This window comes from Hippocampus bargibanti, linkage group LG09 (assembly GCF_051943395.1).
Source record: "Hippocampus bargibanti isolate YZ-2025 linkage group LG09, ASM5194339v1, whole genome shotgun sequence".
Classification (NCBI taxonomy): Eukaryota; Metazoa; Chordata; class Actinopteri; order Syngnathiformes; family Syngnathidae; genus Hippocampus; species Hippocampus bargibanti.
In genome coordinates this window covers 23,922,489-23,934,601 of record NC_142742.1, presented here as the reverse complement: position 1 = coordinate 23,934,601, position 12,113 = coordinate 23,922,489, and the positions used below count along the sequence as shown (strand labels likewise).

The window sequence follows — 12,113 nt, the reverse complement described above, 5'->3', positions numbered from 1 at the left end:
CGAGAGCAAGTTTAAAATGCCAAAGTTTGGCATCTCTGTGCCAAAAATGAAAGGGCCCAATCTTGATTTAAGCTTGTCAAGGAAAGAAGGTGACATCAAACTACCAGAACCTGAAGTTGAAGTCCTGGATGTTGATGTTAAGCTACCATCAGTTCAAAGCGATATTGATGCTCCGAAAATTGAAGCTCGACCAGGGAGTGTTGAAGGATCACCATCCAAATTCAAACTGCCAACAATCAAATTGCCCAAATTAGGTGTTGCCTTACCACAGGTCAGTGTTGGAGTGCCTGATATGGACGCAGAAATCAAGGTAGACGGAGCAGGTGTAAAATCACCAGACGTCAAGTTTGAGGCAGGAATTCCTGAAGCTTCCACAGATATTGATGTCAAACTGAAGAAGTCGAAATTCTCATTTCCCAAATTCTCATTAACGAAGCAACGCAGCAAAGAATCTGAAGTCGATGTCGGGCTACCAGATGTTGATGTTTCCATTCCAGAAGGGAAAATGCATATCACTTTACCTCATGTAGAGTTTCAACAACCTGAAGTGGACGTCAATATGGAAGGCCACGAGAGCAAGTTTAAAATGCCAAAGTTTGGCATCTCCATGCCAAAAATGAAAGGACCGGACATTGATTTCTCCCTCAAGAAAGAGGGAGAGATCAAACTTCCAAAAACTGAAGTTGATCTACCAGATGTTGATGTAAAGGTACAATCAGTTCAAGTAGATATTGATGCTCCGAAAATTGAATCTCGACCAGGAAGTGTTGAAGGATCGCCATCCAAGTTCAAACCACCAACACTCAAATTACCCAAATTCGGAATTGCCTTACCTCAGTTGATTGTTAAAGAACCTGATATGGACCGAGACATCAAGGTAGATGGAGCAAGTTTAAAATCACCAGAAGTACACGTCAATATGGATGGCCAGGAGACCAAATTTAAAATGCCAAAGTTTGGCATCTCCATGCCAAAAATGAAAGGACCCGATTATGATTTCACCTTGTCAAGGAAAGAAGGCGACATCAAACTACCAGAACCTGAAGTTGAACTCCCGGATGTTGATGTTAAGCTACCATCAGTCGAAGTCGATATTGATGCTCCGAAAATTGAAGCTCGACCAGGGAGTGTTGAAGGATCACCATCCAAATTCAAACTGCCAACAATCAAATTGCCCAAATTAGGTGTTGCCTTACCACAGGTCAGTGTTGGAGTGCCTGATATGGATGCAGAAATCAAGGTAGACGGAGCAGGTGTAAAATCACCAGAAGTCAAGTTTGAGGCAGGAATTCCTGAAGCTTCCACAGACCTTGATGTCAAACTGAAGAAGTCGAAATTCTCATTTCCCAAATTCTCATTAACGAAGCAAAGCAGCAAAGAATCTGAAGTCGATGTCGAGCTACCAGATGTTGATGTTTCAATTCCAGAAGGAAAAATGCATATCACTTTACCTCATGTAGAGTTTCAACAACCTGAAGTGGACGTCAATATGGATGGCCACGAGAGCAAGTTTAAAATGCCAAAGTTTGGCATCTCCATGCCAAAAATGAAAGGACCGGACATTGATTTCTCCCTCAAGAAAGAGGGAGAGATCAAACTTCCAAAAACTGAAGTTGATCTACCAGATGTTGATGTTAAGGTACAATCAGTTCAAGTAGATATTGATGCTCCGAAAATTGAATCTCGACCAGGAAGTGTTGAAGGATCGCCATCCAAGTTCAAACCACCAACACTCAAATTACCCAAATTCGGAATTGCCTTACCTCAGTTGATTGTTAAAGAACCTGATATGGACCGAGACATCAAGGTAGATGGAGCAAGTTTAAAATCACCAGAAGTACACGTCAATATGGATGGCCAGGAGACCAAATTTAAAATGCCAAAGTTTGGCATCTCCATGCCAAAAATGAAAGGACCCGATTATGATTTCACCTTGTCAAGGAAAGAAGGCGACATCAAACTACCAGAACCTGAAGTTGAACTCCCGGATGTTGATGTTAAGCTACCATCAGTCGAAGTCGATATTGATGCTCCGAAAATTGAAGCTCGACCAGGGAGTGTTGAAGGATCACCATCCAAATTCAAACTGCCAACAATCAAATTGCCCAAATTAGGTGTTGCCTTACCACAGGTCAGTGTTGGAGTGCCTGATGTGGACGCAGAAATCAAGGTAGACGGAGCAGGTGTAAAATCACCAGAAGTCAAGTTTGAGACAGGAATGCCTGAAGCTTCCACAGACCTTGATGTCAAACTGAAGAAGTCGAAATTCTCATTTCCCAAATTCTCATTAACGAAGCAAAGCAGCAAAGAATCTGAAGTCGATGTCGGGATACCAGATGTTGATGTTTCAATTCCAGAAGGGAAAATGCATATCACTTTACCTCAAGTAGAGTTTCAACAACCTGAAGTGGACGTCAATATGGATGGCCACGAGAGCAAGTTTAAAATGCCAAAGTTTGGCATCTCCATGCCAAAAATGAAAGGACCCGACATTGATTTCTCCCTCAAGAAAGAGGGAGAGATCAAACTTCCAAAAACAGAAGTTGATCTACCAGATGTTGATGTTAAGGTACAATCAGTTCAAGTAGATATTGATGCTCCGAAAATTGAATCTCGACCAGGAAGTGTTGAAGGATCGCCATCCAAGTTCAAACCACCAACACTCAAATTACCCAAATTCGGAATTGCCTTACCTCAGTTGATTGTTAAAGTCCCTGACATGGACCGAGACATCAAGGTAGATGGAGCAAGTTTAAAATCACCACAAGTACACGTCAATATGGATGGCCAGGAGACCAAATTTAAAATGCCAAAGTTTGGCATCTCCATGCCAAAAATGAAAGGACCCGATTATGATTTCACCTTGTCAAAGAAAGAAGGCGACATCAAACTACCAGAACCTGAAGTTGAAGTCCCGGATGTTGATGTTAAGCTACCATCAGTCGAAGTCGATATTGATGCTCCGAAAATTGAAGCTCGACCAGGGAGTGTTGAAGGATCACCATCCAAATTCAAACTGCCAACAATCAAATTGCCCAAATTAGGTGTTGCCTTACCACAGGTCAGTGTTGGAGTGCCTGATATGGACGCAGAAATCAAGGGAGACGGAGCAGGTGTAAAATCACCAGAAGTCAAGTTTGAGGCAGGAATTCCTGAAGCTTCCACAGACCTTGATGTCAAACTGAAGAAGTCGAAATTCTCATTTCCCAAATTCTCATTAACGAAGCAAAGCAGCAAAGAATCTGAAGTCGATGTCGAGCTACCAGATGTTGATGTTTCAATTCCAGAAGGAAAAATGCATATCACTTTACCTCATGTAGAGTTTCAACAACCTGAAGTGGACGTCAATATGGATGGCCACGAGAGCAAGTTTAAAATGCCAAAGTTTGGCATCTCCATGCCAAAAATGAAAGGACCGGACATTGATTTCTCCCTCAAGAAAGAGGGAGAGATCAAACTTCCAAAAACTGAAGTTGATCTACCAGATGTTGATGTTAAGGTACAATCAGTTCAAGTAGATATTGATGCTCCGAAAATTGAATCTCGACCAGGAAGTGTTGAAGGATCGCCATCCAAGTTCAAACCACCAACACTCAAATTACCCAAATTCGGAATTGCCTTACCTCAGTTGATTGTTAAAGAACCTGATATGGACCGAGACATCAAGGTAGATGGAGCAAGTTTAAAATCACCAGAAGTACACGTCAATATGGATGGCCAGGAGACCAAATTGAAAATGCCAAAGTTTGGCATCTCCATGCCAAAAATGAAAGGACCCGATTATGATTTCACCTTGTCAAGGAAAGAAGGCGACATCAAACTACCAGAACCTGAAGTTGAACTCCCGGATGTTGATGTTAAGCTACCATCAGTCGAAGTCGATATTGATGCTCCGAAAATTGAAGCTCGACCAGGGAGTGTTGAAGGATCACCATCCAAATTCAAACTGCCAACAATCAAATTGCCCAAATTAGGTGTTGCCTTACCACAGGTCAGTGTTGGAGTGCCTGATATGGACGCAGAAATCAAGGTAGACGGAGCAGGTGTAAAATCACCAGAAGTCAAGTTTGAGACAGGAATGCCTCAAGCTTCCACAGACCTTGATGTCAAACTGAAGAAGTCGAAATTCTCATTTCCCAAATTCTCATTAACGAAGCAAAGCAGCAAAGAATCTGAAGTCGATGTCGGGATACCAGATGTTGATGTTTCAATTCCAGAAGGGAAAATGCATATCACTTTACCTCAAGTAGAGTTTCAACAACCTGAAGTGGACGTCAATATGGATGGCCACGAGAGCAAGTTTAAAATGCCAAAGTTTGGCATCTCCATGCCAAAAATGAAAGGACCCGACATTGATTTCTCCCTCAAGAAAGAGGGAGAGATCAAACTTCCAAAAACTGAAGTTGATCTACCAGATGTTGATGTTAAGGTACAATCAGTTCAAGTAGATATTGATGCTCCGAAAATTGAATCTCGACCAGGAAGTGTTGAAGGATCGCCATCCAAGTTCAAACCACCAACACTCAAATTACCCAAATTCGGAATTGCCTTACCTCAGTTGATTGTTAAAGTCCCTGACATGGACCGAGACATCAAGGTAGATGGAGCAAGTTTAAAATCACCACAAGTACACGTCAATATGGATGGCCAGGAGACCAAATTTAAAATGCCAAAGTTTGGCATCTCCATGCCAAAAATGAAAGGACCCGATTATGATTTCACCTTGTCAAAGAAAGAAGGCGACATCAAACTACCAGAACCTGAAGTTGAAGTCCCGGATGTTGATGTTAAGCTACCATCAGTCGAAGTCGATATTGATGCTCCGAAAATTGAAGCTCGACCAGGGAGTGTTGAAGGATCACCATCCAAATTCAAACTGCCAACAATCAAATTGCCCAAATTAGGTGTTGCCTTACCACAGGTCAGTGTTGGAGTGCCTGATATGGACGCAGAAATCAAGGGAGACGGAGCAGGTGTAAAATCACCAGAAGTCAAGTTTGAGGCAGGAATTCCTGAAGCTTCCACAGACCTTGATGTCAAACTGAAGAAGTCGAAATTCTCATTTCCCAAATTCTCATTAACGAAGCAAAGCAGCAAAGAATCTGAAGTCGATGTCGAGCTACCAGATGTTGATGTTTCAATTCCAGAAGGGAAAATGCATATCACTTTACCTCATGTAGAGTTTCAACAACCTGAAGTGGACGTCAATATGGATGGCCACGAGAGCAAGTTTAAAATGCCAAAGTTTGGCATCTCCATGCCAAAAATGAAAGGAGCGGACATTGATTTCTCCCTCAAGAAAGAGGGAGAGATCAAACTTCCAAAAACTGAAGTTGATCTACCAGATGTTGATGTTAAGGTACAATCAGTTCAAGTAGATATTGATGCTCCGAAAATTGAATCTCGACCAGGAAGTGTTGAAGGATCGCCATCCAAGTTCAAACCACCAACACTCAAATTACCCAAATTCGGAATTGCCTTACCTCAGTTGATTGTTAAAGAACCTGATATGGACCGAGACATCAAGGTAGATGGAGCAAGTTTAAAATCCCCAGAAGTGCACGTCAATATGGATGGCCAGGAGACCAAATTTAAAATGCCAAAGTTTGGCATCTCCATGCCAAAAATGAAAGGACCCGATTATGATTTCACCTTGTCAAGGAAAGAAGGCGACATCAAACTACCAGAACCTGATGTTGAACTCCCGGATGTTGATGTTAAGCTACCATCAGTTGAAGTCGATATTGATGCTCCGAAAATTGAAGCTCGACCAGGGAGTGTTGAAGGATCACCATCCAAATTCAAACTGCCAACAATCAAATTGCCCAAATTAGGTGTTGCCTTACCACAGGTCAGTGTTGGAGTGCCTGATATGGACGCAGAAATCAAGGTAGACGGAGCAGGTGTAAAATCACCAGAAGTCAAGTTTGAGGCACGAATTCCTGAAGCTTCCACAGACCTTGATGTCAAACTGAAGAAGTCGAAATTCTCATTTCCCAAATTCTCATTAACGAAGCAAAGCAGCAAAGAATCTGAAGTCGATGTCGGGATACCAGATGTTGATGTTTCAAGTCCAGAAGGGAAAATGCATATCATTTTACCTGAAGTAGAGTTTCAACAACCTGAAGTGGACGTCAATATGGATGGCCACGAGAGCAAGTTTAAAATGCCAAAGTTTGGCATCTTCATGCCAAAAATGAAAGGACCTGACATTGATTTTAGCCTGTCAAAGAAAGAGGGAGAGATCAAACTTCCAAAAACTGAAGTTGATCTACCAGATGTTGATGTTAAGGTACAATCAGTTCAAGTAGATGTTGATGCTCCGAAAATGGAATCTCGACCAGGAAGTGTTGAAGGATCGCCATCCAAGTTCAAACCACCAACACTCAAATTACCCAAATTCGGAATTGCCTTACCTCAGTTGATTGTTAAAGAACCTGATATGGACCGAGACATCAAGGTAGATGGAGCAAGTTTAAAATCACCAGAAGTACACGTCAATATGGATGGCCAGGAGACCAAATTTAAAATGCCAAAGTTTGGCATCTCCATGCCAAAAATGAAAGGACCCGATTATGATTTCACCTTGTCAAGGAAAGAAGGCGACATCAAACTACCAGAACCTGAAGTCGAACTCCCGGATGTTGATGTTAAGCTACCATCAGTTGAAGTCGATATTGATGCTCCGAAAATTGAAGCTCGACCAGGGAGTGTTGAAGGATCACCATCCAAATTCAAACTGCCAACAATCAAATTGCCCAAATTAGGTGTTGCCTTACCACAGGTCAGTGTTGGAGTGCCTGATATGGACGCAGAAATCACGGTAGACGGAGCAGGTGTAAAATCACCAGAAGTCAAGTTTGACGCAGGAATTCCTGAAGCTTCCACAGACATTGATGTCAAACTTAAGAAGTCGAAATTCTCATTTCCCAAATTCTCATTAACGAAGCAAAGCAGCAAAGAATCTGAAGTCGATGTCGGGATACCAGATGTTGATGTTTCAAGTCCAGAAGGGAAAATGCCTATCATTTTACCTGAAGTAGAGTTTCAACAACCTGAAGTGGACGTCAATATGGATGGCCACGAAAGCAAGTTTAAAATGCCAAAGTTTGGCATCTCCATGCCAAAAATGAAAGGACCTGACATTGATTTTAGCCTGTCAAAGAAAGAGGGAGAGATCAAACTTCCAAAAACTGAAGTTGATCTACCAGATGTTGATGTTAAGGTACAATCAGTTCAAGTAGATATTGATGCTCCGAAAATTGAATCTCGACCAGGAAGTGTTGAAGGATCGCCATCCAAGTTCAAACCACCAACACTCAAATTACCCAAATTCGGAATTGCTTTACCACAGCTGAATGTTGAAGTCCCTGATATGGACATCAAGGTAGACGGAGCAGGTCTAAAATCACCAGAAGTCAAGATTGAGGCTGAAATCCCTAAGCCTGCCTCAGATATTGATGTAAAAGTCAAGAAGTCAAGATTCTCATTTCCCAAATTCTCATTAACAAAGCAAAGCAGCAAAGAATCTGAAGTTGACACGAGTCTCCCAGATGTCGATATTTCAATTCCAGAAGGGAAAATACAAATCACTTCACCTAAAGTAGAGCTTCAACCACCTGAGATAGATGGCAACGAGAGCATATTGAAAATGCCCAAATTTGGCATCTCCATGCCAAAAATAAAGGGACCAGACATTGACTTAAGCTTGTCAAAGAAAGAAGGTGACATAAAACTTCCTGAACCTGAAGTTGAACTCCAGAATGTTGATATGAAACTACCATTGGTTGAAGTAGATATTGAGGCTCCGAAAATCGAAGCTCGACCAGGGAGTGTTGAAGGATCGCCTTTAAAATTCAAACTGCCTACAATTAAATTACCCAAATTCGGAATTGCCTTACCACAGGTCAATAATGAAGTCCCTGATATGGACAGAGAAATCAAGGTAGAAGGAGCGGGTCTGAAATCACCAGAAGTCAAGGTGGAGGCTGAAATTCCTGAGCCTGCCGGAGACATTGATGTCAAAGTGAAGAAGTCGAGATTCTCATTTCCCAAATTCTCATTAAAAAAGCAAAGCAGCAAAGAATCGGAAGTCGATATTGGACTAACAGATGTTGATGTTTCAATTCCAGAAGGGAAAATGCAAATCCCTTCACCTAAAGTAGAGTTTGAACCACCAGAAATTGATGTCAATATCGATGGCCAGGAGACCAAATTTAAATTGCCAAAGTTCGGCATCTCCATGCCAAAGATGAAAGGACCCGATATTGATTTTAGCTTGTCAAGAAAAGAAGGTGACATTGAAGTACCAGAATCTGAAGTAGAACTTTCAGATGTTGATGTTAAACTACCATCAGTCCAAGTAGATATTGAGGCTCCGAAAATTGAAGCTGGACTACGGTGTGTTGAAGGATCACCATCCAAATTTAAACCGCCAACACTCAAATTACCAAAATTCGGAATTGCCTTACCACAGGTCAATGTTGAAAGCCCTGATATGGACATCAAGGTAGACGGAGCACGTCTAAAGTCACCAGAATTCAAGTTTGAGGCTGAAATCCCTGTGCCTGCCTCAGATGTTGATGTCAAAAAGAAGTCGAGATTCTCATTTCCCAAATTCTCATTAACAAAGCAAAGCAGTAAAGAATTTGAAGTTGACACGAGTCTCCCAGATGTTGATGTTTCAATTCCAGAAGGGAAAATGCAAATCACTTCACCTCAAGTAGAGTTTCAATCACCTGACGTGGATGTCAATATAGACGGCCACGAGAGCAAGTTTAAAATGCCAAAATTTGGCATCTCTGTGCCAAAAATGAAAGGACCCAACATTGATTTAACCTTGTCACGGAAAGAAGGCGACATCAAACTACCAGAGCCTGAAGTTGATGTTAAGCTACCATCAGTTCAAGTAGATATTGATGCTCCAAAAATTGAAGCTCGACCAGGAAGTGTTGAAGGATCGCCATCCAAATTCAAACTGCCAACAATAAAATTGCCCAAATTAGGTGTTGCCTTACCAAAGGTCAGTGTTGAAGTGCCTGATATGGACAGAGACATCAAGGTAGACGGAGCGGGTCTAAAATCACCAGAAGTCAAGGTAGAGGCTGAAATTTCTGAGCCTGTCGGAGACATTGATGTCAAAGTGAAGAAGTCGAGATTCACATTCCCCAAATTCTCACTAACCAAGCAAAGCAGTAAAGAATCTGAAGTTGATGTCGGGCGACCAGATGTTGTTGCAATTCCAGAAGGAAAAATGCAAATCACTTCACCTAAAGTAGAGTTTGAACCACCAGAAATTGATGTCAATCTAGATGGCCCGGAGACCAAATTTAAAATGCCAAAGTTTGGGATTTCTGTGCCTAAAATGAAAGGACCCGATATTGATTTAAACTTGTCACGGAAAGACAGTGACATCAAACTACCAGAACCTGAAGTTGAAGTCCCAGATGTCGATGTTAAGCTACCATCAGTTGAAGTAGAAATTGATGCTTCGAAAATTAAAGCCGCATTACGGAGTATTGAAGGATCACCATCCAAATTTAAACCGCCAACACTCAAATTACCCAAATTCGGAATTGCTTTACCACAGTTCAGTGTTGAAGTCCCTGATATGGACAGAGACATCAAGGTAGACGAAGCAGGTCCAAAATCACCAGAAGTCAAGTTTGACAGTGAAATTCATGAGCCTGCCACAGATCTTGATGCCAAAGTGAAGAAGTCAAGATTCTCATTTCCGAAATTCTTCTTAACTAAGCAAGAATCTGAAGTTGATATGAGTCTCCCAGATGTTGATGTTTCAATTCCAGAAGGGAAAATGCAAATCACTTCACCTCAAATCGAGTTTCAACCACCTGAAGTGGATGTAAATGTAGATGGCCATGTGAGCATGTTTAAAATGCCAAAGTTTGGCATCTTTGTGCCAAAAATGAAAGGACCCAACATTGATTTAACCTTGTCAAGGAAAGAAGGTGACATCAAACTACCAGAACCTGAAGTTGAAGTCCCGGATGTTGATGTTAAGCTACCATCAGTTGAAGAAGATATTGCTGCTCCGAAAATCGAAGCTGGACTATGGCGTGTTGAAGGATCACCATCCAAATTCAAACCGCCAACACTCAAATTACCCAAATTTGGAATTGCCTTACAACAGGTCAGTGTTGAAGTCCCTGATACGGACAGAGACACTGAAATGGATGCTATAAAGACGGAGATATCTGAAGAGGAAGCAAATCTGGTCCTTTCAACAACCACCGTTGACATTGAGGGACAGTCTGTGGATGTGACAACTCAAGGAGGTGAACTTCAAAGATCAGGAATCAGCGTGAAACCAGTCCCAGATTTTGACGCTGAGATCAAGCTGCTGGATGTTGAAGGAAAACAATTGGAAGTTACTGTTTCACCATCACAAGCACCAAAAGTTGAGGATGAAGACAGGTTGAGCAAATGGACAGAGGTTGACGTGAATCCTGTTTCTCCCAGCAAATTCAAATTGCCATCATTCAAAATGCCAAGACTGGCATTCTCACGAAACAAATCAGATGGACAAAGTGTGTCACCCGACACAGAATATAAAGTCATGCAATCAGAGGTGAAAGATAAACTGAGTGGAGATGGAAAATCACCGCAAGCAACTCCTGCATCATTTGGGGTTGTCCATGAAAATCTTGATGCTGAATTAGATGTACCAAAAAGAGAAAAAGGGGAAGAGCACCAAGAAACTCTGAATAAAGAAGTAGAGAGGAAGGACAAACAGTCCAAGCAAGAAGCTGTAAAAAGTCCGCAGCGGACGGGATGGTTTAGCTTTCCAACATTTGGTCTCTCCTCACCTTCAGAACCTACCAAAACGCTTATCAAAAATGGAGAAAAAGATAAAAAGAGCCCATCAGGGGAATGTGAAGAAGACACGAGCCCGACCTTTTCGGCACGGTCATCAGACATTTTCGCTGACGTCAGCTCAACAGCGACAAACGAGTATGTTAGTGTGCACTCATCTTCTCCGACCAAGGTGACAGTCAAATACCCCAGTCAGAACTTAGCTCCAGATCTTGGAGAGATGAACATCCGGACTTCCACTGCCATGTCCGAGCTGATCACGATCGAGCCAAACCTACCCGACAAGATCACTATTCTGTCATCCGAGGTCTTGTCTTCCTCTGAGGAGACTCTCAGAATGGCGTCAGAGAAAATACACGTTGTTACATCCAAGGTCCAAGCCAGCTCTGAGTCGCACCACGGCAAACTTCTGCCCACAGTTCAGTCGACAGGCGAGGAGTGTCAGATGTCCTCATCATGGACAGTGGAAAGTTCTCAGAGCAGTAGGAGGACGGTGTCACAGAAACGAATCGTCCACGAAACGTCACGTGAAAGCACAGAAACCTTTGTGATTACCAAACAGATCACCAAAACGTTTGAACCCACCGAGTTCTTTGCCAACGACGAGACGGCTTCGTCCATTCAGCGTCTCCGAGAATCAGTACATTCGGAGAAAATGAGATTTTTTGATGGTGCTGAGAAGTGAGGTGCTAGCTCATCAATCTTTAATCGAAGACAGGTAGTAATTATACCTTTGCTGCATGTTGCTGAATGAAAAAGAGATGAGCGTTCTTGTCAGAAGAAAGAAATGCAATGATATTGTTTATAAGCTATGTATCTATAGGTGTCAAATGGCAGGGCTTCCGTAAATATGCTTACATGTGGCATTTGTGCTCTAACATGAATAGGGTGTTAAGAATCAGACTGTAGCAAAATGAATGTTTACGATAGCTGTCATTCAAACAACTGTGTGTCTGCGTGTGCGTGCGTGTCTCACTACTGAGGTGTTCTTGTTGATGAAGTGAGGAAAAACGAGCGAAGAAATGTCACGACAAAAAAAGTATACGACTGTAACTATATTTTTATTAATAATTTTGCTTAACTTAATTTGCTGCAGTCCATACATTCGTATATATATATATATATATATATATATATATATATATATATATACACACACACACACACACACACACACACACACACACACACACACACACACACACACACACATATATATATATATATATATATATATATATATATACTGAATAATAATTTCATCTGTCAGTGTAAATAGC

The 12,113-nt window shown here is 41.8% G+C and overlaps 1 protein-coding gene across 1 annotated transcript; it reads left to right on the top strand.

Moving 5' to 3' along the window:
* The first annotated feature begins 169 nt into the window (after positions 1 to 169).
* LOC148894057 (uncharacterized) lies at positions 170 to 11,989 on the top strand. The gene has a single exon (XM_089004555.1). The coding sequence runs from the start codon at positions 293 to 295 to the stop codon at positions 11,516 to 11,518; it is 11,226 nt and encodes a 3,741-aa protein (XP_088860681.1). The 5' UTR covers positions 170 to 292; the 3' UTR covers positions 11,519 to 11,989.
* Positions 11,990 to 12,113: the final 124 nt, after the last annotated feature.

Excerpts from the sequence above, each read along its gene's own strand:
- LOC148894057 (XM_089004555.1), top strand. The coding sequence starts at position 293 with ATGGACGCAGAAATCAAGGTAGACGGAGCAGGTGTAAAATCACCAGAC.